The 27,778-nt window shown below is 42.0% G+C and overlaps 3 protein-coding genes across 3 annotated transcripts; 2 read left to right on the top strand and 1 right to left on the bottom strand.

Moving 5' to 3' along the window:
- Positions 1-792: 792 nt before the first annotated feature.
- On the top strand, positions 793-5,790 carry srsf3a (serine and arginine rich splicing factor 3a). The gene is made up of 7 exons (XM_076156475.1): positions 793-906; positions 1,536-1,591; positions 2,264-2,474; positions 2,554-2,688; positions 5,122-5,160; positions 5,238-5,324; positions 5,407-5,790. The coding sequence occupies exons 2-7, from the start codon at positions 1,585-1,587 to the stop codon at positions 5,432-5,434; spliced, it is 507 nt and encodes a 168-aa protein (XP_076012590.1). The 5' UTR covers positions 793-906; positions 1,536-1,584; the 3' UTR covers positions 5,435-5,790.
- Positions 5,791-8,918: 3,128 nt separating this feature from the next.
- Positions 8,919-24,578, top strand: rab44 (RAB44, member RAS oncogene family). The gene is made up of 10 exons (XM_076156698.1): positions 8,919-8,948; positions 9,755-20,956; positions 21,680-21,762; positions 22,167-22,222; positions 22,357-22,473; positions 22,559-22,640; positions 22,835-22,949; positions 23,398-23,496; positions 23,584-23,660; positions 23,770-24,578. The coding sequence occupies exons 2-10, from the start codon at positions 9,806-9,808 to the stop codon at positions 23,855-23,857; spliced, it is 11,868 nt and encodes a 3,955-aa protein (XP_076012813.1). The 5' UTR covers positions 8,919-8,948; positions 9,755-9,805; the 3' UTR covers positions 23,858-24,578.
- On the bottom strand, positions 24,480-27,777 carry trub2 (TruB pseudouridine (psi) synthase family member 2). The gene is made up of 8 exons (XM_076156699.1): positions 27,444-27,777; positions 27,082-27,219; positions 26,772-26,846; positions 26,616-26,677; positions 26,449-26,530; positions 26,230-26,302; positions 25,997-26,133; positions 24,480-25,895 (listed from the first exon to the last, which is right to left on the bottom strand). The coding sequence occupies exons 1-8, from the start codon at positions 27,559-27,561 to the stop codon at positions 25,621-25,623; spliced, it is 960 nt and encodes a 319-aa protein (XP_076012814.1). The 5' UTR covers positions 27,562-27,777; the 3' UTR covers positions 24,480-25,620.
- Position 27,778: the final 1 nt, after the last annotated feature.

Below are 27,778 nucleotides of genomic sequence, written 5' to 3'. Positions count from 1 at the left end.
ACACCGACTTGTTTTTGCTTTGATATAGAAATTTTGTTAAGACTATTTTTCAATGATTTCATGAATCCGATGACTTAAAACTAGATTTTGTGGAGGATCTTCACAGAACAGCAGTGGCTATTTTTTTTCTTCTTCTTTTTTTTTTTAAATCTTGGCAAAAGATAAAATACAGGAGTACACAACAGCTGGGCTGACATTTTCAACCTCTGAAGCAACAAAAGATTTCAGGAAGGCTGAGTCATCTGTGAGGGAACAGAAAGTCAGCAAACAGTAAAATGTTGACAGAATCAGTGTAGTAGCTGGGTAATGACTGGGGATGGGGAGAGAGTCGGAGCACACAGTACATACAGGGGAGGGTCCTGTTTTAATGATTGAGTGGGATTAGTAGCATTGTCACCTGGTCGGTGGTCTGACCATGAGATGAAAGTGCAACAGTTCACATCTTCCAACGTAGGCTACTGTCTGTATTAAATTGTTCAACCACATCCCTCATGTATACTTCTGCTTGGTTATTTTAATTATCTTAACTTAACTTTTTCCATCGTTTTAAATTGTTGATACTGCTCATACAGTGTATTATTTATTTGCTTGAAGAGCAGGTTTATCTTATTGTTCAATTTAAGGACAACACTCCAAATTACACTTTGATTCAAATTTGCAATCCCGCAAAGTTTATGTGGCCGTCGTGCGTAACTCGTTTAAAGTGAATGCTTTTATACTGTATTACCAACTCTTTTTCTTAACGCCAGGCTTCGTTTCAACACTCCAATCCAGATGGGGGCGGTAATGTGCCAGTAAGCCGTTTACCAACCACCAATAAACAAGAACAACGATATCTCCCGCTTCCGTCTAGCTAAGCAAAGCAAGCGCGAGGAACGCCTGAAGCGGGTGACGACGAATTTGCTGGTAACGTTTTTGTTGAATTAAAGGAAGATATGCTCGACTTTTCTTAACCAAACCTATCAGTCTACCATGGCTTCTATCAAGTTAACCTTATTTGACTTTAATCCATGTGACTCAACTCGGCTATTGCGTCTGTTTTACACGGTTTCGTTATGGCTAGCGCTAACGTGGCTAACAAACTGCTAACAAACTAACTGCTACCGCGTTCTGCTAGTTCACGCAGCAATTTCTGGTAACCTACACACTTAATTAAATTGTTAAATTTAGATTAATTAGAAAAGAATCACACTGTGAATAGCTGCGCGGCCATGTGTATGATTTAGTGAACCAACAGTAAGTTTGTAGTTTGTTTTTGTGGCGGCCCCGCTCGTTAGCTAGCATGGCCTAGTTAACTAGCTCCAGCCCGAGCCACACTGTAGAGTTCCTGTGTTTTTCACCACACCCACATCAGCCATAGTATAACCTGCTTAACAGGAAAAGAACTCGACGCAGGCGGCTGTTTAGATGTATATCAGTTTGAAGATGCTTTTTAAGTTACTCCAGGATCCGATAAATTATTTAAATTTTCAGTTTAAAGCCCAGAGTACTGTGAGATTGTAACAACTCTGCTGTTGTTCACATGTTTCCTACAGATACATCAGACTGTTCCCAGGACCCTAAGAGAAACGATTACCGGTTGGAATGGCAGGTACGAAGATACAATTCTGTATTGGATTCGCAGAGGTGGATTGGAAAAACGTGTTGTATGATACAAACATTCGTTCTTGTACTTCAAATGAGAATTTCGAGAATGTTCTTTCTAAATGTATGATGCAATCATTGAATTCCTTGAAAAGTCTACTTAGATTTTAGAAATCCAGATTTCCAGGCCTGACAAAGTCCTGTAAAAACCAAGGAATATGAAAAGATAATTGAAATTGATTTTTTTATGGTCTTATTTTGTGTTGAGTCATCTTCAGGTCGCACTGTGATGTGAACGTGCATGTTTGCAGATAGTATGAACATAATACTGTCTTGCAAGATAGGGTCCATAGTACACAGAAGAAAAAGCATTTATGTAAAATAAGTCACAGCGAACATCCTGATGGAACAGATTTAAAGTATTCAAATATTCCTAAGCAAATTGAGGCATGTGATATGTATGTTTAAGTTTGATGTTTTGCATCCATTATTCAAACACTGTCAAAGGCATTTACAGGTTGGAGATTTAGATCAAGCCATAGAAATTAATTGGTCATACTCGGATGATCTGTGAATGTTGTACATTTACTCTGCTACATTGACATTGCAGATTTACTTGACCATCATATGTGGACTGCATTATGTAATTAATTTGTATCCATGTGTCTCTTCCTCTTAGACCCTGGTCTTCATAGAGATTGCCCTCTTGACTGCAAGGTTTACGTTGGGAATCTTGGAAACAATGGCAACAAGACAGAGTTGGAAAGGTCCTTTGGCTACTATGGACCCCTAAGAAGTGTATGGGTTGCTAGGAATCCCCCAGGGTTTGCGTTTGTAGAGTTTGAGGATGCCAGAGATGCATCTGATGCTGTGAGAGAGCTGGATGGAAGGTAAAACTGAAAGCACGTTCTTGGGAGTGATTGTGTTTGCAGTCCGTTTTCCCCCATTCATGCAACGTTTTGCTTTTAGAAACATGTGCGGCTGTCGAGTCCAGGTTGAGTTATCCACTGGGGAAAAACGCTCTAGGAGCCGCGGAATCCCTCCCTCCTGGAATAGACGTGGTCGGGATGATTACAGGCGCCGTAGTCCCCCAGCCAGACGCAGGTATGTCCTTCCTACTTAACAATCCATCATGTTTTATATACGCTTGCATTTTTTTGTATTTGGGACCTACAAATACAGCAGATGTCACATTCCCACAGACTGTAAGGATTAGTTGGTACTTGTTTCAAGTTCATCTATATCGATACAGAACCAGTTGAAGAATCTGTTGATGTCACTCCCTCGTGTAAGTTAAAGTCTGCTTACACATTAACTGGAGTGGCGTGTTTAAACATTTGTGTCATTGCATCCTCATTTCAAGTCTAATTGTGTTGGAATTCTGTTAAGATTTCAGCGCCAGCTCCAAAGGCAGTTTCTGTCAGAGGGTGACTCTTGATAAGCTCTGACGTAGGCATACAGGTGCAACCATAATAAATTAGAATATCGTGGAAAGGTTAATTTATTGCAGTAATTCAATACAATAAGTGAAACTCTAATATATTATAGCTTCATTACACACAAAGTGAAATATTTCAAGTCTTTATTTGATTCAGTATCTAGAGAATTTGAATATTACATAAGACCAATAAAAATAAATGAAATGTCATCTTCCTCACAATACCCCATAGATTCTTTATGGGGTTCAGGTCTGTGCGTGGGGGCGCTTGATTCAGTGGCTCCAGCCTCAGTTCACTTGTTTGTGTAGCTCCCCCAAATTCTTGAATGGGTTTTGCTTGACAGTCGGTCAGCTGTTATCCCTGTTGCATGTGCACCTTTTTCTGCCACACTTCTTCCTTTCGCCCAACTTTTTATAGATATGCTTGGAAACAGCACTGTGTGAACACCCAGCTTCTTTAGCAATGGCCTTTTGTGGCTTACCCTCCTTGTGGAGAATATCAATGACAATTGTCAAGTCAGCAGTCTTCACCATGATTGTGTAGCCTACTGAACTAGACCAAGAGACAATTTAAAGGTTCAGGAAACCTTTGCATGTGATTTGAATTAATCAGCTGATACAAGTGTGACAGTGAGTCTACATCATTGAATGTTTCACCTTATTCAAATTTTCTCAGATTATGAATTTGGGGTTTTCATAAACTGCAAGCCATAGTTGTAAAAATTAAAACAAATGAAGGCTGAAATATTTCACTTAGTGTAATGAATCTATAATATGAGTTTCACTCTTTGAATTTAATTACTGAAATAATCAGTCATTTTATAATAGTCATTTATTTTCTTCAGGTGTAAAATTTGTTTTATTTGAGTTCAGTTTCCATCTATATTAATAAAACTGAACCCCGTTGCAGAGTCACCACCACGCTTCTCACCATCTGAGTCAGTCAACTAGTCCTCTTTCAGCAACATGTGACTGCTGACCAGCGAGCCCCAAATCAGCTTGGCTGGTGTTGTCACATGACCCAGGCGCACCGCCAGTCGTCAGGTTCCACCAACCTTTTGGTTCCTGCGCATGCCGTTTGCAGCATCCTCTTCTTCTTCCTCCAACCTTAACCCAATCGACAGCGGCCCACGTCACATTATCAACCAATCAGCGTCTTTACTCGTTCTATTCTCAACACAACTACCTTATCAGCGGGAACAGCCCTTGGCTTACATCCCTACCCATCCTCCCCCAAAAAAGGCAGGGAAAAATCTACAACTACCCCCTCCAACCAGCCACCAAGCAACTTCATATCTCCAACATTTGCATCATGTGGCAATTCCTCTCTGCAATTCGACCTCCCTCACCATCAGTCTGGCATCCTTGCGTCATTTCTATCTTGTCCAAATCCCCCAAAATAGTAAGTTGTTTTTATCCTGCTCTTTGTAGTTTTTGTGCTTAATCTCATTCAAAGCTGCTTGGCAGTTTTCCCTCAGCAGTTTTGTAATTTCAGGTCAAAAAAAGAACATTTTGCAGCAAAAAGTAACAAACTATCCGGTGTACATTCTGTAATTGTGCAGAGCGCTTTTTCATGGCTCGACATTAAGCAAGATTTGGCAACGTCCATTGGAAAAACAGTGATTTTTCTCCATCATGGACTTCGTGGGGACCATTCCAAAACATTAAGCTACAGCTAATATTACACTCTAAAACCATATGTTGTTAAAAAAGAGTCCCAAATCGGCACTGCAGTAGACAGCAGCGTGTAAGAACTAATGGTTTATCTACCCACTATTCATAATTTGATAGTTGCAATTAGTTTTATTGGTGGCTGTCCCACACAGCCCTTAATGTCGAGCCCTGATTCAGATTTTGATTTGGAAATCTGCCTCGATGATTGGTGCTCATTGGACAAACTTCCCATTTAATGACTTGATCTTGATGCAGTTCATGGGTGTAGATGATCCTCCTATAAAGTGAAGGAACTACGTGTAACCACGTTTCCACTCATGACCATATCTAAGGACCAAGAAGGTTTCATAAGTGATGGAAAGGGACCGTGTTAAATGATCTGCCCTAATATTAATGCTTCTTCTCTTACCTTACCTACACCTTAGATCACCACGGAAGAGGAGCTGCAGTCGCAGTCGTAGCAGGTAAACTTTTCTTTCGTTTGTTAATTGATCAAATTTATTCCATGTTCATGTTTGAGCTCTGTGGCTTTGTTCACCAGGTCTCTTTCAAGAGACAGACGCAGATATAGGTCTGTGTCCAGAGACAAGACCCGCAAGCGCTCAAGATCCGTCTCACGGTCGAGGAGGTACGTTTGAGTCCTTCAAAAAGCCATTAGAATCATTTTAATGTTAAGTTTGAGGTATTTATTCAGTACTGGTGTTTTACAGTCGCTCCCGCTCTACTGAGAGGAAATGAAGACTCCACAGGATGGTCCACCTGCAGGATCCTGCTATTTTTGGGAAAAGGTGTATTTTAATAGGAATGTTTTTTCTTTGTAGATTTTAATTTCCATCTTAGGGCAACCTTAGGTTGACCATTTTAGTTATGTAAGAGCAGTCCTGAATGAATACAATGGACTGGATTGTACTTTTTTTTTTATCTTTAAATGCTTCTGTTTTATTGAAAACAATGTATCTCCTTCAAACTTGCTGTTCACGTGAAATTAATCCTGTCTCATATCCTGCATGGTTCAGATGGAAACCTAGAATTTACTTTACACGGCCATCCAGTTTTTGTTTTTAACTGTTTTTATTAAAGTCCATGTGATTTGATTTGATCTCACTTTTTTATTGCATTTCTGGTGAAAGATTAGATGTGTTGCAGCAATCAAGTGGTTACATCGTGTGTGTAGGTGTAGTAGTTAAAATCTTGTAAATCATTTTTTCAACTAAAATGTATCAACTAGTTATATACATGTGCACGATAAATGGACTTGAGACTTTTGCACCAACTGATGTTACCCTGCTCAAATGTTATTAAGGAAGGCTGAGTCATCTGTCAGGAAACAAAGTTGCAACAGTAAATGCATTAGAAATATAATCTTTAGTCAGTTTATTAATCGTAATTAACATTCATAAAGCATAGTGGGTCATTTAAAAGGGATGCAGTTTCCTGAAATCAATAATTAATAAAGAATAACTAATGCTTAAAAGGAAAAACTCCACAAAATCCAATGATGGACAAAATATTACCAATAACTTTAAATGTAATGTAGCCCATGTAAAATTCCCCCCACATCTGAAAGGACTGAAGTAAACTGAGCTTCCCACTATATGGACACCCAAAGAAATCCATATTACATTCTGAAATATATTCAACTCGCATACAGTGAATGCTGCTTTAACCAACAACTCTTCCCACAGCCAGGCTGTCGTATCAACACTCCTACCCAGGTGGGGGTGGTAATCTGCCAGTTAGCAGTTTACCAACCACCAACAAACAAGAACAATGTCGCGCTTCCGTCATGCTAATGATGCTAACAACAGTGCAGATAAGCAATACCTGGACCGCGTAACGAATAACATTTTTGTTGAAACATGGTCGACTTGCCTTAACCAAACCAATTGGTCTACCACGGTTTCTACCACGTTTATCCAACGCGACTTTACTCCATGTGCCTCAACTCGGTTAACGCGTCTGTTTGGCACGGTTCCCTAATGGCTAGTGCCAATGTGACAAATTATTTGCTAGCCGGTTCAAGTTACTTGCATACTTTTGTTAGATTGGTTAGAAGAAAGAATCAAACTGCGACTGTAACTGAGTCAACCAACAGCAAGTTTGTAGTTTTTTGACGCGGCATAGCTAACTAGCTTCAGCTTTCATCACACCCACATCAGCCAAAGTAGAACTTGTCTAGTAAGAATAGTAGAACTGAACGCACAGCTTATCACAATTTAAAAAAATTGACATGCTTTTAAAATTACTCCAAGAACCGATAAATGATTGTAAAATAGAGGTGAAATCCCAAAGTACTGTGAGATTATAACAACGCTATGCTGTTATTCACGTTTTCCATCACTGGGACACACTAGTACCGGTTGAAAGGGCAGGTACGAAGACTAAATTCTGTATTGCGGTCGTTTTGATTGGCAGAGGTGGATTGAAAATAAGCAATCATTATTTGCTGTTGCACTTTGAAAATTTGAAGAAAGGTCTGTCTTTCAAAATGCCTTGGTCAAGTCAGTTTTATTTGTAAGGCCCAATATCACATACAATTTCTCAGAGGGCTTTAAAGACCCACAACATCAGGAAAATGGGGAGGGGGGAACAAGGTTGCAGAGGGAGCGCATAGTCCCGATGGCACCCCTCGGGGATAGCAGCCGCCTGTCGCTGAAAAACAGCTGACCAGAGAGGTGATCAGTACCGGCAAAAGACATAGGATGTAAGGTCAGTGGGTTAAGGAAGGATGGAGAGAGAAAATCTGCGTACCTGCCCCATCTTACTAGACTGACACTATCACTAACCAAGAGAAGACAAAGTCTCCATTAAAAAGTCTGCCATGGCTGGGAACCGTACGGTCTCCGAAGGATCACCTGTCAAGTCACAGGAGGACCAAAATCTCTCCACCATTACTTGTGTACGGACAATGTTTGCATGAGTGTTTGCACCCCCTATATCTGAGTCTATATCATGTAATGTATGTATAAAATGTATTGAATAAAAACAAAAAAATAAATAGATGGAATGTATATTAATAACAACCGAGTGAGAAACAGAATCCGATAAAGTGTTAAATGAATTAATTATGCTGGATTAATGAATTAATCTAGCATGTTAACAGATTGTGTGAGGATAATACTGTCTCGCAAGATCCGGCCCACAGTACACACAATAAAAAGCATCTTTGGTATGACAAGGTCACAACAAACATCCTGATTAAACAGATAAAAAATTAGATAAGATGTTTTATTTTATTCGTCAAATTCCATGCAGTCACATACAACACACAGATTTGAAATGCATCTATTGGAGGTACGTTTGAGTCCTTCAAAAAGCCATTAGAATCAATAATTTTAATGTTAAGTTTGTGAGGTATTTATACAGTAATTTACAGTCGCTCCCGCTCTACTGAGAGGAAATGAAAACTCCACAGGATGGTCCACCTGCAGGATCCTGCTATTTTTGGGAAAAAATAGGAAAGTTTTTTCTTTGTAGATTTTAATTTCCATCTTAAGGAAACATTAGGTTGACCATTTTACTTATGTTAGGTCAATCTCAAATGGATACAAAGGACTGGACTGGATTGTATTTTTTATTTTTTTTGCTTTAAGTGCTTCTGTTTTATTGACAACAATTTATCTCCTTTACATCAAATGAATCAAGTCTCTTATCCTGCATGGTTCAGATGGAAACCTAGAATTTACTTTACACGGCCCTCCACTTTTTGTTTTAAACTGTTTTATTATTATATTAATTATTTAGAAGTCCATGGGATTTGATCTCACTTGTTTATGCATTTCTGGTGAAAGATTAGGTGTGTTGCATCAATGAAGGGGTTAAATATATTTTTATATATATATGGGACAAATGGACTTGAGACTTTTGCACCAACTGAATCCTGCTCTGGCTTTGTGGTGATGCATTTATTCAGAAAAAAAAAGTTCAATAATTTTTTTTTTGAAAGATATTATTTCCTCACTGTCTGCTTCTTAAAACAGTAAGTCAATGTCATATGTGTAATATAAATAAAGTGGAATAACTAGACATGTCTAAATTGGAGTTTGGCAAACTCTAAACTATTCATTTCAGGATATCTCTATGCTGCTCTTTGCCTGTTAGGGCTGCAAGTAAATGTAACCCACAACAGGAAGTGACAGGTCATGTTTGCAGCAAAGGAACTGCCCCGCACGAGTCTTAAAGCTCAGCAGAGGCTGACTGCCTATCATTATGAAGCAGCTCTTACAGTGTGAGGAAGTTCCACAGTCTCGTGGTAAGTCCTTCTGACATAACCTTTCTACAAGACCTCATATCAGTTAAGTTAATGTATAATAAATGCATTTTGCTGTTAATCTTTTCTGCTAGTGTTAATTCAAAAGTATTAGTATTAGTCGGGCAGTGTAAGATTTATCTTGCTATCGTGTTAATGGTGTTTTGGGACTAAATGATAATCAACTGAGATGTTTGCAAATGTTTTAAGGAAGGGATTTGAAGCAGCATTTTAAGTTTTACTCTTGATGAAAGGTGTAAATGAACTGGATACAGTACATTCACAATGTACGACAATCTCTGCTTTAGGAAAGAAGAGTAGAAGCCATGTCTGCTAAAAGCACAAAGAAAAAAAGAATTGGTTCACGCCGCCAGCGAGCAAACCAGAGTGAAATGTCTGAGGGTGGTGATGGTTTCCAAACAACAGACAGCCCCTCAGTGGCAGAATACCACACACCTGAAGAAAATATAGAATCATCGATTGGGTTGGCTAGCTATTCCCAGTCTGACAGCCAGGATCCACCTGCACCAGAAGTGACAGAGAACAGACGAAAATTTGGATCTAGTCGGAGAAATAAAGGAAGACAATTGAAGGGTACTGAGTCACACCAGGAACCTATAGAGGAAGTTGTAGATAATGCCAAAGGAGATGAGGCCCTCCATGACAAAATCTGCACCATGCTTCCAAGTAATGATGACATAGAGTCAAATTCATACCAGTCTCAGAACTTTGGGATTACAGATCCTGCATGTTTACAATTGATCCAGCCTGAAAACCAAACTGATGCTTCGAATTCTGAAAATTATCAGGAACACAGAAGCACTGAAAATGTGACAGAAACTCCAGTCAATGAGGTGCTTATGCAGGATGAACTAAGTACAACAATGGAACCAACAATAGAAACAACCAGACAGGAAGAGTTAAGCCACAAGAGCTCAGTTAACAAAAGGGAAATTCAAGAAGTAGATCACCATGAAAGTGAGAGGAACCGTAAAGTAGAGCCGTCCATGGTTTGTCAGCAGACAGACAACAAACTGGGAGAAATGGACAAACTTCCCACTGTTCAACATGAAGAGGGTCGTGATCAGATCACAGAAAATGCACATCTTGTTGACATCGCTGAGTTACAGAGTTTCACGTTGCTTTCGGTTTCTCCAGAAGCACAGCCATTAGGTGACGAATCAAATTCAAAAGGGATGCCAAATGACAAACTTACCAATGTGTATTCTGTGAAGGATGAAGAAGGCGAGAGACAAGAACATGACACAGAATTGCCGAGTGACAAAAATATACATATTCTCTGTAAGGCGCACGCAAAAGCAGAAGAGACAGAGTTTCACATCCAACGGGTGATAACCACAGATAAAAGCAGCCCAGCAGAATCAAGTGAATTCATAAGTGTAGTTGAGGAAACATTACCATACACAGAAGAGCCACCTTCAAAAGAGAAAGAAGTTGATGAAGTTGATGTTGCTCAGCAGTCAGAGGTGCGAAAACAAGAGAAACAAATTGAGGAAATTCATCAGAATCGTTCCTCCTCTGAGTGTGTGTTACACAATGCCCTAGAAGTCTTTGACAGTTCTGGGAATTTGAAAGGCAATGTCAAAATTGGGAACACACATGACTTAGAGGTGATTTTGGAAACTCTTGAGGATTTTGTGGAGAAGCAGGATGTGACCATGCCCGACAGCAAAGAGTCTCAGAATGTAAAGAAAGACGGTCAAACTATGGATACAACACATGCCACTTCAGGTCAAGATGACTTCCTCAGATCTACTGAGGAGGCAGACCAGAGCACGGGGAAAACATCAGACGAACACCAGACTGGAAGAAATCTTCCAGAATATGAGGAAAGTGAGGAAATTCCAAAAATTGAACCTGACCTGGCATCAGAAGCCTCAGTTTGCAGAGAGGATTGGCAGATCTCAGACGCATCAGATCACATGGAGGAAACTGTGGAACACAACATAGTCAATGCCTTAGCAGAAGTAAGAGAAATCTATGAAACTCAAGCAAAAGTCCCACATTCTGAAGAGGATGAGGTTGGAGAACAACTAAACACAAAGAATGGGGCCCAGGAAACCAATGCTTCACATGAGGTCACTGGTTCAGAATTCCTCCCTGATTTGCAAACTGAAACCATTCTTTTTGACTTGTCAGCTGGATTGGAGATTTGTCACAAAGAAAACAAAGCAGAATTCCCAGAGGCAGCTGTGGATTTAACTGAGAAAAGTGCAATACCTCATACAGACGACGCTGATGATGTAGGTCAGAACCAAGAAGGGCTAGACGACGAAACTCAAGACAGAGAAGATCATGATGAAAAAGCACAGATAGAGTCCAAACAGAGGAGGAGAAAGATGGGTTCCACTCGCAGGGTTCATTTGAAACATGAGGAAGAAACTCAGACTAAAAATGAAAAAGGTGACTTAAACACAGGAGCTGAAACAGAAAGTCTCTGGGCCTCTGAAGCTGAGTTGGAAACACAAGCTGAGCCTGAATTAAGTGTCAGTGACGTGCGTGTGGAGCCTGAAGAGAGGAACGAAGCTGCAATAGACACAACCCAGACTGTCCAGATGAATCCTTCCAACTCATCTGCTGAGGAAGCTTTGGATCTGCTCTTTCCAAGCTCACTAGCTGCTTCTTGTGGTGAGGATTTTGGTGTTCCTGCTGCATTTCTTCAGCCAGCAGATGTAAGAGATAACGAGGGTAAAGTGTCAATGCCTCCAAATACTGAGAACTCTGTCACTGCTGATCCTGATCCACAAGATGTTGAGAAAGAAGAAACAATGCAGGACCCCGATGGTCATGAAAATCAGGCTTTGAACTCAGACAAAGCATACGGAGCACTTTTCATAGACACTGTGAGAGAATCTGGAGAAATAGACAAAAACGCCCTCATTGATAAACCAAAGCTGGACAGCATGAGTGAAACAGCTCACAGTGCACACACTGAGATACAACATACAAGTCAAGATTCTACCTCAGCCCACAGGAGAAGAAAGATGGGCTCCACACGCAAGAACCCTAGATCCAAAGGGGAGGACTTGCATAAGCAGCAAGGAGACAGTGAGGTGATGGAGACTGTGAATCTAGGAGATGAAATGACTGAAAGTGTCTCTGAAGTCACAGAACAGGAAAGTAATGACGCTGCTCTGAGTTTGGTGTATGAGGGAGGAGACCTGCGAGAGGAAGATCAACACAACACAGCTGAACATACGATGCTACAGGAGGAGGAACAACTGCTTTCTGTAGATGAAGACCACAAATCAACTGTAGAAACCCTGCAATCAGAACTAAATGACCTTTTGCTCTTGGAACCTCAGGAGCATTCTGTGAGCACAGAAGAACAAACCAACATGAGCTGCAACGCTGCTGGAGAAACAACAAAGATGGATTCAACTGAGAAGTTCCTCAGATGTGAAGAGGAAAACACAGAGCAGATGCAGGAGATGGAAAGAGTTTGGTCTCAGAATGTGAAGGACAACAGTCCAACTATGGATACAACACAAGTCACATCAGGTCAAGATGACTTCCTCAGATCTACTGAGGAGAACACGGGGAAAAGATCAGAAGAGGGGGAGACTGGAAGAAATCTTCAAGAAAATGACGAAAGTGAAGAAATTCCAAAGATGGAGCCACACCTGGCATCAGAAGCCTCAGTTTGCAGAGAGGATTGTCAGATTTCAGATATACAAAATGGTTCAGATCACATGGAGGAAGCTGTGAAACACGACACAATAAAAGCCTTAGCAGAAGTGAGAGAAACCTATGATACTGAAGCACAAGTCCCACATTCTGAAGAGGGTGAAGTTGGAGAACAATGTGAGAATCCCACAAACACAGAGCATGGGGCCCAGGAAACCAATGCTTCACATGAGGTCACCGGTTCAGAATTGTTCCCTGATCTGCAAACTGAAGCCGTTCTCTCTGACTCATCGGCTGAATTTGAGATTTATCACAAGGAAAACAAAGCAGAATTCTCAGAGGCAGCCGTGGATTTGACTGAGAAAAGTGCAATACCTCATACAGACGGCACTGATGATGTAGGTCACAACCAAGAAGGGCTACAGGACGGAACTCAAGACAGGGAAGATTATGATGAAAACGTACAGAGAAATTCCAAACAGAAGAGGAGAAAGATGGGTTCCACTCGCAGGGTTTATAGGAAACATGAGGATGAAACGGAGAGTAAAGAGGGAAAAGGTAATTTAAACACAAGAGCTGACACAGGAAAGCTCTGGTCCTCTGAAGCTGAGCTAGAAACACAAAGTGAGCCTGAATTCGGTGTCATTGACCTGCATGTGGAGCCGGAAGAGAGGAGCGAAGCTGCAATAGACACGACTCAGACTGTCCAGATGAATCCATCCAACTCATCTGCTGAGGAAGCATTGGATCTGCTCTTTCCAAGCTCACCAGCTGCTTCTTGTGTTGAGGACTTTGGTGTTCCTGCTGCATTTCTTCAGCCAGCAGATGTCAGAGATAACGAGGGAAAAGTGCATCAGGTCGATGTTGGTGTGCCAACATCTCAGCTTGATCTCTTTACAAACACTGAGACACAAAAATATGTCACCGCTGATCCTGATCCACAAAATGTTGAGAAAGAAGAAGCAATGCAGGACCACGATGATCATAAAGATCCAGCTTTAAACTCAGACGAGGCTAACAGGGCACAAGTCGTAGACACTGCGAGAGAATCTGGAGATAAAGACAAAAATGGCCTGGATGATACACCAAAGCTGGACAACATGAGTGAAACAGCTCACAGTGCAAACACTGAGATACTACATGCAAGTCAAGATTCTCCCTCAGCTAACAGGAGAAGAAAGATGGGCTCCACACGCAAGAACCCTAGATCCAAAGGGGAGGACTTGCATAAGAAGCAAGCAGACAGTGAGATGACGGAGACTGTGAATCTAGGAGATGAAATGAGCGAAAGTGTCTCTGAAGTCAAAGAACAAGAAACTAATTACGCTGCTCTGAGTTTGGTGTATGAGGGAGAAGACCTGCAAGAGGAACAGCAACACAACACATCTGAACATACGATGCTACAGGAGGAGGAACAACTGCTTTCTGTAGATGAAGACCACAAATCATCTGTAGAAACCCTGCAATCAGGAATAAATGTCCCTTTGCTCTTGGAACCTCAGGAGCATTCTGTAAGCACAGAAGAAATAACCAACCTGAGCTCCAACACTGCTGGAGAAACAACAAAGATGGATTCAACTGAGAAGTTCCTCAGATTTGAAGAGGAAAACACAGAGCAGATGCAGGAGATGGAGAGAGTTTGGTCTCAGAATGTGAAGGACAACAGTCCAACTATGGATACAACACAAGTCACTTCAGGTCAAGATGACTTCCTCAGATCTACTGAGGAGAACATGGGGAAAAGATCAGAAGAGGGGGAGACTGGAAGAAATCTTCCAGAAAATGACGAAAGTGAAGAATTTCCAAAGATGGAGCCACACCTGGCATCAGTAGACTCAGTTTGCAGAGAGGATTGTCAGATTTCCGACACACAAAATGTCTCAGATCACAAGGAGGAAACTGTGGAACACGACACAATAAAAGCCTTAGCAGAAGTGAGAGAAACCTATGATATTGAAGCACAAGTCCCACATTCTGAAGAGGGTGAAGTTGGAGAACAATGTGAGAATCCCACAAACACAGAGCATGGGGCCCAGGAAACCAATGCTTCACATGAGGTCACCGGTTCAGAATTGTTCCCTGATCTGCAAACTGAAGCCGTTCTCTCTGACTCATCGGCTGAATTTGAGATTTATCACAAGGAATACAAAGCAGAATTCCCAGAGGCAGCCGTGGATTTGACTGAGAAAAGTGCAATACCTCGTACAGACGACACTGATGATGTAGGTCAGAACGAAGAAGGGCAACAGGAGGAAACTCAAGACGGGGAAGATCACCAAGAAAAAGCACAGATAGAGTCCAGACAGAGGAGGAGAAAGATGGGTTCCACTCGCAGGGTTCATTGGAAACATGAGGATGAAACTGAGACTAAAGACAAAAAGGGTGACTTAAACACAGGAGCTGAAACAGAAAGTCTCTGTTCCTCTGAAGCTGAGTTGGAAACACAAGCTGAGCCTGAATTCGGTGTCATTGACCTTCACCAGGAGGCGGAAGAGAGGAACGAAGCTGCAATAGACACGACACAGACTGTCCAGATGAATCCATCCAACTCTTCTGCTGAGGAAGCTTTGGATCTGCTCTTCCCAAGCTCACCAGCTGCTTCTTGTGGTGAGGACTTTGGTGTTCCTGCTGCGTTTCTTCAGCCAGCAGATGTAGGAGATAATGAGGGAAAAGTGCATCAGGTCGATGTTGGCGTGCCATCATCTCAGCTTGATCTCTTTACAAACACTGAGACACAAAAATATGTCACCGCTGATCCTGATCCACAAAATGTTGAGAAAGAAGAAGCAATGCAGGACCACGATGATCATAAAGATCCAGCTTTAAACTCAGACGAGGCTAACAGGGCACAAGTCGTAGACACTGCGAGAGAATCTGGAGATAAAGACAAAAATGGCCTGGATGGTACACCAAAGCTGGACAACATGAGTGAAACAGCTCACAGTGCAAACACTGAGATACTACATGCAAGTCAAGATTCTCCCTCAGCTAACAGGAGAAGAAAGATGGGCTCCACACGCAAGAACCCTAGATCCAAAGGGGAGGACTTGCATAAGAAGCAAGCAGACAGTGAGATGACGGAGACTGTGAATCTAGGAGATGAAATGAGCGAAAGTGTCTCTGAAGTCAAAGAACAAGAAACTAATTACGCTGCTCTGAGTTTGGTGTATGAGGGAGAAGACCTGCAAGAGGAACAGCAACACAACACATCTGAACATACGATGCTACAGGAGGAGGAACAACTGCTTTCTGTAGATGAAGACCACAAATCATCTGTAGAAACCCTGCAATCAGGAATAAATGTCCCTTTGCTCTTGGAACCTCAGGAGCATTCTGTAAGCACAGAAGAAATAACCAACCTGAGCTCCAACACTGCTGGAGAAACAACAAAGATGGATTCAACTGAGAAGTTCCTCAGATTTGAAGAGGAAAACACAGGGCAGATGCAGGAGATGGAGAGAGTTTGGTCTCAGAATGTGAAGGACAACAGTCCAACTATGGATACAACACAAGTCACTTCAGGTCAAGATGACTTCCTCAGATCTACTGAGGAGAACATGGGGAAAAGATCAGAAGAGGGGGAGACTGGAAGAAATCTTCCAGAAAATGACGAAAGTGAAGAATTTCCAAAGATGGAGCCACACCTGGCATCAGTAGACTCAGTTTGCAGAGAGGATTGTCAGATTTCCGACACACAAAATGTCTCAGATCACAAGGAGGAAACTGTGGAACACGACACAATAAAAGCCTTAGCAGAAGTGAGAGAAACCTATGATATTGAAGCACAAGTCCCACATTCTGAAGAGGGTGAAGTTGGAGAACAATGTGAGAATCCCACAAACACAGAGCATGGGGCCCAGGAAACCAATGCTTCACATGAGGTCACCGGTTCAGAATTGTTCCCTGATCTGCAAACTGAAGCCGTTCTCTCTGACTCATCGGCTGAATTTGAGATTTATCACAAGGAATACAAAGCAGAATTCCCAGAGGCAGCCGTGGATTTGACTGAGAAAAGTGCAATACCTCGTACAGACGACACTGATGATGTAGGTCAGAACGAAGAAGGGCAACAGGAGGAAACTCAAGACGGGGAAGATCACCAAGAAAAAGCACAGATAGAGTCCAGACAGAGGAGGAGAAAGATGGGTTCCACTCGCAGGGTTCATTGGAAACATGAGGATGAAACTGAGACTAAAGACAAAAAGGGTGACTTAAACACAGGAGCTGAAACAGAAAGTCTCTGTTCCTCTGAAGCTGAGTTGGAAACACAAGCTGAGCCTGAATTCGGTGTCATTGACCTTCACCAGGAGGCGGAAGAGAGGAACGAAGCTGCAATAGACACGACACAGACTGTCCAGATGAATCCATCCAACTCTTCTGCTGAGGAAGCTTTGGATCTGCTCTTCCCAAGCTCACCAGCTGCTTCTTGTGGTGAGGACTTTGGTGTTCCTGCTGCGTTTCTTCAGCCAGCAGATGTAGGAGATAATGAGGGAAAAGTGCATCAGGTCGATGTTGGCGTGCCATCATCTCAGCTTGATCTCTTTACAAACACTGAGACACAAAAATATGTCACCGCTGATCCTGATCCACAAAATGTTGAGAAAGAAGAAGCAATGCAGGACCACGATGATCATAAAGATCCAGCTTTAAACTCAGACGAGGCTAACAGGGCACAAGTCGTAGACACTGCGAGAGAATCTGGAGATAAAGACAAAAATGGCCTGGATGGTACACCAAAGCTGGACAACATGAGTGAAACAGCTCACAGTGCAAACACTGAGATACTACATGCAAGTCAAGATTCTCCCTCAGCTAACAGGAGAAGAAAGATGGGCTCCACACGCAAGAACCCTAGATCCAAAGGGGAGGACTTGCATAAGAAGCAAGCAGACAGTGAGATGACGGAGACTGTGAATCTAGGAGATGAAATGAGCGAAAGTGTCTCTGAAGTCAAAGAACAAGAAACTAATTACGCTGCTCTGAGTTTGGTGTATGAGGGAGAAGACCTGCAAGAGGAACAGCAACACAACACATCTGAACATACGATGCTACAGGAGGAGGAACAACTGCTTTCTGTAGATGAAGACCACAAATCATCTGTAGAAACCCTGCAATCAGGAATAAATGTCCCTTTGCTCTTGGAACCTCAGGAGCATTCTGTAAGCACAGAAGAAATAACCAACCTGAGCTCCAACACTGCTGGAGAAACAACAAAGATGGATTCAACTGAGAAGTTCCTCAGATTTGAAGAGGAAAACACAGGGCAGATGCAGGAGATGGAGAGAGTTTGGTCTCAGAATGTGAAGGACAACAGTCCAACTATGGATACAACACAAGTCACTTCAGGTCAAGATGACTTCCTCAGATCTACTGAGGAGAACATGGGGAAAAGATCAGAAGAGGGGGAGACTGGAAGAAATCTTCCAGAAAATGACGAAAGTGAAGAATTTCCAAAGATGGAGCCACACCTGGCATCAGTAGACTCAGTTTGCAGAGAGGATTGTCAGATTTCCGACACACAAAATGTCTCAGATCACAAGGAGGAAACTGTGGAACACGACACAATAAAAGCCTTAGCAGAAGTGAGAGAAACCTATGATATTGAAGCACAAGTCCCACATTCTGAAGAGGGTGAAGTTGGAGAACAATGTGAGAATCCCACAAACACAGAGCATGGGGCCCAGGAAACCAATGCTTCACATGAGGTCACCGGTTCAGAATTGTTCCCTGATCTGCAAACTGAAGCCGTTCTCTCTGACTCATCGGCTGAATTTGAGATTTATCACAAGGAATACAAAGCAGAATTCCCAGAGGCAGCCGTGGATTTGACTGAGAAAAGTGCAATACCTCGTACAGACGACACTGATGATGTAGGTCAGAACGAAGAAGGGCAACAGGAGGAAACTCAAGACGGGGAAGATCACCAAGAAAAAGCACAGATAGAGTCCAGACAGAGGAGGAGAAAGATGGGTTCCACTCGCAGGGTTCATTGGAAACATGAGGATGAAACTGAGACTAAAGACAAAAAGGGTGACTTAAACACAGGAGCTGAAACAGAAAGTCTCTGTTCCTCTGAAGCTGAGTTGGAAACACAAGCTGAGCCTGAATTCGGTGTCATTGACCTTCACCAGGAGGCGGAAGAGAGGAACGAAGCTGCAATAGACACGACACAGACTGTCCAGATGAATCCATCCAACTCTTCTGCTGAGGAAGCTTTGGATCTGCTCTTCCCAAGCTCACCAGCTGCTTCTTGTGGTGAGGACTTTGGTGTTCCTGCTGCGTTTCTTCAGCCAGCAGATGTAGGAGATAATGAGGGAAAAGTGCATCAGGTCGATGTTGGCGTGCCATCATCTCAGCTTGATCTCTTTACAAACACTGAGACACAAAAATATGTCACCGCTGATCCTGATCCACAAAATGTTGAGAAAGAAGAAGCAATGCAGGACCACGATGATTATAAAGATCCAGCTTTAAACTCAGACAAGGGTAACAGGGCACCTGTTATAGACACTGCAAGAGAATCTGGAGAAAAAAACATAAACGGCCTGGATGATGCACCAAAGCTGGACAACATGAGTGAAACAGCTCACAGTGCAAACACTGAGATACAACATGCAAGTCAAGATTCTACCTCAGCGAACAGGAGAAGAAAAATGGGCTCCACACGCAAGAACCTTAGATCCAAAGGGGAGGACTTGCATAAGAAGCAAGGAGCTGGTGAGGTGATGGAGACTGTGAATCTAGGAGATGAAATGAGTGAAAGTGTCTCTGAAGTCAAAGAACAAGAAAGTAATGACGCTGCTCTGAGTTTGGTGTATGAGGGAGGAGACCTGCAAGAGGAACAGCAACACAACACAGCTGAACATACGAGGAGGACAGGAGGACAGGAGGAGGAACAACTGCTTTCTGTAGATGAAGACCACAAATCATCTGTAGAAACCCTGCAATCAGGAATAAATGTCCCTTTGCTCTTGGAACCTCAGGAGCATTCTGTGAGCACAGAAGAACAAACCAACCTGAGCTGCAACACTGCTGGAGAAACAACAAAGATGGATTCAACTGAGAAGTTCCTGAGTTGTGAAGAGGAAAACAAAGAGCAGATGCAGGAGAGGGAGGCAGTTTGGTCTCAGAATATGAAGGACAACAGTCCAACTATGGATTCAACACAAGTCACTTCAGGTCAAGATGACTTCCTCAGATCTACTGAGGAGAACACTGAGAATGCAAGGAAAACATCAGAAGAGCCGGAGACTAGAGGCAAGCAGAGGAAGAGGAAAATGGGTTCCACTCGCAAGGTTAATTGGAAACATGAGAAAGAAATGGAGAGTAAAAAAGGAAAAGGTGAAGATAACACAGGAAATCTTTGGTCTTATGAAGCTGAGCTGGAAACACAAGCTGAGCCTGAATTAAGTGTCAGTGACGTGTATGTGGAGCTGGAAGAGAGGAATGAAGCTGCAATAGACACAACCCAGACTGTCCAGATGAATCCATCCAACTCATCTGCTGAGGAAGCTTTGGATTTGCTTCAACCAAGCTCACCAGCTGCTTCTTGCGGTGAGGGCTTTGGTGTTCCTGCTGCGTTTCTTCAGCCAGCAGATGTAAGAGATAACGATGGAAAAGTGCTTGAAGTCAATGTAGCTGTGGGAACATCCCAGCTTGATCTCTTTGCAAACACTGAGACAGGAGAAAGAATGCAGGACCACGTTGGTCATGAAGATCACACTTTGATCTCAGACAGGGCACCTGTCATAAAAATTGTTAGAGAATCTGAAAAAGATCAAAACGCCCGAATTGATAATCCAAAGCTGGACAACGTGAGTGAAACAGCCCACAGTGCAAACGCTGAGATACAACATCCAAATCAAGATTCTCCCTCAGCCAACAGGAGAAGAAAGATGGGCTCCACGCGCAAGAACCTTAGATCCAAAGAGGAGTACTTGCATAAGAAGCAAGGTGATGGTGAGGTGACGGAGACTGTAAATCTAGGAGATGAAATGACTGGCAGTATCTCCGAAGTCAAAGAAAAAGAGATGCAGCCTGAACACAAACACAAGGAGCAGATGGAGGAAAAGACGCACAGCTACACTGACCCCCAGTCAACTCCTCCGTCTCTCCATTCGGCTGCAGAAAATGCGGTCACTCGTGACCAAAGAGTCGAGTCGGAGCCTCGTCTGTCCCCACCTGATCTCCATTCCAAACCTGCTCTGTCTCCCACCAATAATGAGGCACCACCTGAAATATCGCCCAGAGGCAGAAGAAGAAAATTGGGGTCAAACCGCAAGACAGGCGGACACAAGCTAATGGCCGCAAGAGATGGAGGAGACCTCGATGGTGACAATGAGACACGTGAAGCACCATCAGAGGTAAGCAGAAAGAAATGATGGGGAAAGTGAGAAAACAAAACAAAACAAAAATTGGATGGATGGAAAGATGATGAATGTATAAATTGAAGATGATGAATGTGGAGGATTTTGGCAATTCCAGGCAATTCCTTACATTTGATGTTCACACACAATAATGACAGTATAACATATTATAAAAATCTACAGTACTTTAAAAAAGTGCAGCATGTACATTTGTATAAAATGTCATCAACACTGGCAATTTTGTCTGTTGCAAACCAAACTAAATGGCGCAACGCAGCTAAATGTGGAACTTGTGGTGCCGTTTGCATGTCAGAAAAGGAGAAGATAAACACATATCTTGCTTCTTGATCTTCAATCGTTACATTTGGTTAATCATGAGAGCTTTGAAACTCATTTATCTAGGACACGTACGTGAAAGCTCTGAACACTACCAGAAGATTATGTAGAAGTTGTTTTCTGTACACTTACATATTTTAGTGGTATTTACTTCTTCCATCACATGCCAGCAGGCTTCTGCACAATAACAATTCCCAGTACTCTGATGATAACAAATAAAAAGTCACTTCCTGAGGTGTTTTCCTACAAGATCAGATACCAAATGTTTAACAGAACAGAAACACAAATATATTCCACACATGTAAAACACACACACACACACACACACACACACACACACACACACACTCCTAAGTGATCTTGAAGATGTTTTTGTGTCTGTAGGTGGAAGAAGGAGACAATGCAGCATCGTCCAACATCAGCATCTCAACAACCACAGAGCCCTTGAAGCCTGCAGGCCTTCTGGAGTAAGATGCACTGTTTTTAGTATATTGAAGACTCACGTGAAATAAAATGACTTTACTAAACAAATTACTGCCGAACTAGGTCAATAACATTGTGTTTTTGTAAGTTGGAGTATTTATGACGTAGTGGGTCCATAGTAGACCCATAGTTGGTAGAATGGACCTGAATGGACCCACAGAAGATAGTCTGAATTAGAATGCTTGGAAAAGACTCTAAAAGCTGCTGGACATGAAGTTATGCTTTTAGTTAGATACTAATAGGTTATCCATTGCATGTGAAAGGGTTATTACTGTCATTTGGTAACTCCCTGGTGCCTTCTCACGTCAGTTTGCTGCTTATGTGACGTTGCCCTTTAGAGTATCACTTTAAAGTGGAATCTTACCAAGTGTGGCTGTTTCTTCCACAGGAAAAAGGAGAAGAAACCCGTGCAAGTCCAAAAGCCTGAGAAGACACAAATCCTTGGTAAACACAACATAAATACTGTACATTCATTGTGCAATCACATCACAACACAAATTAAGAGAGGGTAAAGCTGTTAATGGAAAATTAAAACATGACATAACTAAGCCAGAATGTGTTCCCTACCAAATGCTCAGGCTTCAAATCAAACCCTTTCGATGTGGTGATAATTGGAAACAGCAGCGTGGGCAAAACCTCTTTCATGAAAATGGCTGATAGTGGGAAGTTCTTATCTATGGTCTCCAGCTCTATTGGTAAGACTCTCATCTCTGTCATACATTCGCCCCCATAAACACGTGTTGAAACAACTGAATTATGTCACCTTAACATACTCTGTAGGCATTGATTCATGCATGAAGACTGTGTCAGTGGATGGGGAGACAGTGGTAATACAACTGTGGGATACAGCAGGTCAGGAAAGGTAAGCATGCTCTTCTCTGTACAACACAACTCACCAGGTTCAGGACATTAAGAACATACATATATGTACTGTATCTATATGTACTCTTACAGTCTTTAAATGACATCATTAGAATACAAATTTAGGTTGTTTAATCAGGCTCTGTGTGAGCCTGACTGTTTTCTCTGTGATTGTTTTCTTGTTTCCCTCCAAAGGTTCCATAGCATCTCACGGCAGATATTCCATAAGGCCCATGCGTTTATCTTGATGTATGACATCACATCCTCCCAGAGCTTCTCTGCTGTGCGATACTGGGCCGACTGTATTCAGGTCAGTGTATTTAAAGCCTCAGTTTGTGTTTGTGGGGCATTTAAAGCAATTAATTTGAACCAGACTGATTCTGCTGTATATGATGGCTTAATACTAGTTTATATATTGTTTCTGCATATTGTATGTGTCTTTAAGGCCAAATAGTCTGCTTTAAGGTTCCAGAAACGTATTTATATTTGCAAACAGTCCTTTGTAGGTAGTAGTCCTTTGTTTTGTTTGTTTAAATCAAATGGTTTAACTCCTTTTAACCAATTCTATTAAAACCATAAATGTGTTCTGTACACTTGACAGTTTGTGAGACGTACTTGAATGCATGATCAATAACTAGTCCATATTTACAACACGCATTCATTTCTGTAGGGTCTGAGTAAGTAAATAGACCTAAATGTTCTGATGGAAGATGTGTGACGTAGATCTAAACACTGATTTCAGTTCATCATTTTTTAAGGGAAGGGCAGCAGAAAATGTGATTGTCATGCTTCTGGGGAATAAGAGCGATTGTGCAGAGCGGGAGGTTCATCGACGAGAAGGGGAAACCCTCGCCAAGGTATGAATCACTTCGCTGTCTGTGGCCGCTTCTTTGGTTCAGATTTCATATCCACCCACAATGAAGAAAGCTATTTTCCTTTCACAGGCCTTCAACTTTGCCTTCAACGAATGCAGTGCTGCCACAGGTGACAACGTGGTAGACTCTCTGGAAACTCTGGTCAGGTACTTCACCTCTTTCTTCATCTGCAATTCCTGTGTCCCCGTCCTGTCTATTGTCTCGCGTTATGACTACTTACTCAACTGTGACTCTGTCCTGTTGTGTCCTTTCCAGGATGTTGAGTCAAAAATCAGTCACGCAACAGGAAGGTGTGGCGTTACACAAAGAGCCACAGCAGAAGAAAACATCAGGCTGTTGCTAAGTCAGTGTTTGTCTAAGAACTTTAAACTATTTGTTGTCAAATATGGATTCATTTGTACCTGCCCATTATGTGTATATCTGACAAAGGCGTCTTGGGTCATGAGCAAGTCAACAAACGTCACAGTAAATATATAAATATATTATTGAACTTGTGTGGGATGCTAGAACACATCATTGCCAGGACAAATTCCAAATGATCACATTAAATAAGTGTTGTTGTCTTTCTGAAATGAAATATCACCAGTATCTGAACATTTTTAGTTTTTTTCTGAAAAGATTTTAGATTCTTAAGTCCTTGGTTAAGAAAACATTTATGGATAGGATATTCTATAACATATTTTTCTTGTTTTGTTATTTTCATTCCACTTTATTATGTACATTTAACCATCAGTGTGTGTAAATTCACAGTAATGTCCTCTACCTCTAAGAAACTACAGAGTCGGCACAACATTTTATTCCATATTATTATTAGTAGTAGCATTAATGTGGCAATACATCTTTACAGATAATCAGGGCCACCACATTGTTGATTCAATTTATCACTATTCAAATTAATATTGGATCTTTCATTTTCATTCCTCTGTTAGGTAATGTTTGTATATATTAATGTATTCAGGCACTTATTTTCCTGTTAATGTCCCTACGACTTTTGTTTCCACATTTCTGTATACGTTTGAATCATTTTGTTCCTGTGTAGTCATAATAAAGCACCTGGACAACAATTATGTGCTGACCTATAGTTCATCTGTGTGTTGTCACAGCAGCAGCATCTTCCTGAGTGACAAAGGCCACAGGCAACAACATGCTGTAGTATGAAGGTCACAGCCATAACTAGATCAGATCCCAAAGAAGCTGTCGTGGAAAACTAGAACAATGAAGCAACGTTTTCCTACAACAAACCTGACATTAGCAATTTAACACAGACCTCACTGACTACACTGACCTGCAGATCATCTCCCTTTTCCCCAAAAAGGCCAAATTTCCACTCATTGGACACTAGAATTTCCAAAACACCCATTGCGGTGCTGTACTCATTGGTATGAGTTTGGTATACGTAAGTTTGTTTGTTTGTACAAGGTCCTGTCAATTACAATTTCATTATAAGCCATTTCAAGCACTTTATTCAAAATCCAACCTTGAAAACACATTAAAATCAAAGCATTGAAGGATTTCCAGCACCCATGCAAACCCTGTATTGTAGTACGTTGGGAACATCACTTCTTTCTGTACAACACAACTTGTATTACTGTTCCTCAAATTAGGACAGTTGTTGTTAAGTATATTTGACCTTTGGCCACTTCGGGGCGTATTTGTTCATAATCTGATCTGCAGAAATTAAACCTTGCGACTTTATACTGTAAATGGTGCTAAATGGAACTGAAAGTTACAAATGCTATGTGAAAATGCAACGACAGTCATCTTGGAACATTTTCATCAAGATGTTCCATTTATTTCTGCATGTAAAGAAACCAGTTATGTGGAATAAGTTCATGTTGGGACAATTTCAAGATAACCCACACGTATGTAAACATAAAGGGGAAAAAGTTACCATAACTGTGGTACACAGTAATCTGTATGTTGCATACGGTTGCAACCAAAACAAACACATAATTTGTCAACCTGTTTCCTGAGATAGGTAGGTGATGCAACATTGTGGCTCATAGTCTTTACATTGCAACAATGTTTTGATTCATTATTGTGCTGAGACGTACTTTACTCTGGTCTCAGCTTGAGCCCATAGTTCATATAAACTATTCCATGGTATCAGGGTATGGTTGCTTCTTCCTTGGTTTCCTTTTCTGGCCCTTCTGACGTTTTAATTCTCTTATTTTTCATCTTCTTGGCGGAGTGGTACTGATAAATGGCACGCTTGACATCAGACGGCGTCCACTGGTGATGTGTGAGGGCATCCTGCAGGGTGAAGAGGCCGTCACGGGTGCGCCGCACTCCCTTACACATCGCTGTGCTGTGGAGCTCAAGTCCAATCTCGTGCACGACTTTGCACAGATATTTTTGAGTTTCATTTAGACACTGCACCTCTGTAAAGACACAACATCAGACAGGATCAGGACGGTTTGGAGTTAGTGAAGCTGATCCATGAAGCTCCTGCGTACCAGTGTGTTCTGCTACACGTATTTACCCAAAGTGAAGTGGGGGGGCTGAAAGCGAACGCAACGCAAGCCTGTCAAAATAGGCGGTGACTTCCCCTCTGGACCCAGTAAACCCCGCGCAGCCATCTCATAGGCTTCCTGTGACTTCATGTCTACGTTGGAATACCTGTACAGAAACACAAAGTAAGAGAAACAGTGAGAAAGAAACCTTCTAGAATTTTTTTTTTAGCCTTATGCTGGTGGAGATGCATAGTTATCGTACATTAACAAAGCCTTCTGATTTGCTCCTTGCAACATGGCCAAGACTCTGTCCAGCTTATCCCGAGTGATGTGATCTGTTGAACACAAACACAATATCTTAAGGTTACTTAGATGCAGTCGGTGTAAGAACTGGGTCAAGCACTGTGTTTTGTTTGGTTGGTGACTGGTGTTTGTTCTAATTCTAATAATATATTGAATCATCTAAAAGCAAAAATGATACCATAGGTTGATCTTTCCACAGTTCGGCCGGTGTGAGAGAAATCATCTGTTGCCGTTCCAAATTCCCCCTCTAGAGTGTAATCCTGTAAACCCAGAAGACAGCACTCAACCTTTGAATGCAGCATTTCACATCTAAAACGAACCCCCCGGTGAAAAAACAGGCATTACCCTCGTCACTCGTGTTTTGTAGAGTTCATTCAGGGCCATGTTTCCGTTCCCGACTCCTAGAACTGAAGCAACAGTGGGGTTCACGTGAAACAAAACAAACACTGAGAACTGAAACTAATGCTGTCTTTCCTCTCATGATCTGAGCTAAATCCTCACCAAGAACACCAGAAGAAAACGCGTCCAGGCGATGACCCACTCCAACTTGAATATGCTGGAATTCAGGTCCTGTTACTAAATATGCACAGAAACAGTTACAAGGTATAAATAGTTATGCAGGTAAAAATATTAAGTGGACAAATGTGTGATGAATGCGCCCCCGGCCAGGATTTAGTTTGAGGCATTTATGCCCCTTTAACTGTGATGATTCACCTTTCTCACACACACACAGACACACACACACACACACACACACACACACACACACACACACACACACAGAGGATAGTAGTGAAGCGGACACACATACCCAGAGGGTGCTTGGCCAGTACAGGCACTGAGGCTGCAGCAGACAGTGCGGGTGCTCTGTGTGTTTCAGTCTCTCCGGATGGGAGAGCTAAGGAGTGGACCACCTGAGGGAGATACTTCAACTGTGTAGCATTAACACCTATAGGATGACACAAACACACACACAACTACTTAATAATCATATAAGACATATATACATCAGTGTTGCAATGTTGTTACTTTACTGCAGAGCATAAAAAAGTCTTCACATTGTCATTTAAAGTTGCTTTCTGATCAGAATCTGACCTTGTGACAGAGTTTTGCCCCCTTATTTCTACATATTATGGATGCTTGTTAGTCCATTCAAATGTCAGAATGTCTCACCTTTAAGGAGATTCGTCTCGATTGTGTCCCGGACGAGTTTCCAGTGGACATTGCGGGGTTTATAAACACAAAACAGCCCCTCTAGCCTCCGAAACGTGCGGATAGCCGGGGTAGCCATAACATCAGACGAGCCTGCGCGACCTTAAACTAACATAACATCTCTTCAGGTTCTTCTATTGTGACATTTACCAGCTAAATATATAGCGAGATACATCAATTATGAGCGCCTAAGTTGCTCACACCCCTAAACTGCCAGACATCTTCCAAACACGACCTGTAAACAAATGTGGTGACCTGACTTCTCTCACGCGTGTCTTGTGCGCATGCGTACATAG

Source organism: Genypterus blacodes, unplaced genomic scaffold (genome assembly GCF_046128005.1).
Source record: "Genypterus blacodes isolate CSIRO-AG114 ecotype Tasmania unplaced genomic scaffold, CSIRO-AGI_Gbla_v1 ptg000070l_1, whole genome shotgun sequence".
NCBI classification, from domain to species: domain Eukaryota; kingdom Metazoa; phylum Chordata; class Actinopteri; order Ophidiiformes; family Ophidiidae; genus Genypterus; species Genypterus blacodes.
Note: the sequence above shows the minus strand (reverse complement) of the source record. Positions and strands in the feature narration are given on the sequence as shown.

Excerpts from the sequence above, each read along its gene's own strand:
- srsf3a (XM_076156475.1), top strand. Across the intron at positions 5,161-5,237 it reads TGCAGTCGCAGTCGTAGCAG|GTCTCTTTCAAGAGACAGAC; the intron begins GTAAACTTTTCT and ends TTTGTTCACCAG. Across the intron at positions 5,325-5,406 it reads TCCGTCTCACGGTCGAGGAG|TCGCTCCCGCTCTACTGAGA; the intron begins GTACGTTTGAGT and ends GGTGTTTTACAG.
- rab44 (XM_076156698.1), top strand. The coding sequence starts at position 9,806 with ATGCAGGATGAACTAAGTACAACAATGGAACCAACAATAGAAACAACC. Across the intron at positions 23,497-23,583 it reads AAGGGGAAACCCTCGCCAAG|GCCTTCAACTTTGCCTTCAA; the intron begins GTATGAATCACT and ends TTCCTTTCACAG. Across the intron at positions 23,661-23,769 it reads TCTCTGGAAACTCTGGTCAG|GATGTTGAGTCAAAAATCAG; the intron begins GTACTTCACCTC and ends TGTCCTTTCCAG.
- trub2 (XM_076156699.1), bottom strand. The coding sequence starts at position 27,561 with ATGGCTACCCCGGCTATCCGCACGTTTCGGAGGCTAGAGGGGCTGTTT. Across the intron at positions 27,220-27,443 it reads CGAGACGAATCTCCTTAAAG|GTGTTAATGCTACACAGTTG; the intron begins GTGAGACATTCT and ends GTCATCCTATAG. Across the intron at positions 26,134-26,229 it reads AATCAGAAGGCTTTGTTAAT|GTATTCCAACGTAGACATGA; the intron begins GTACGATAACTA and ends GTTTCTGTACAG.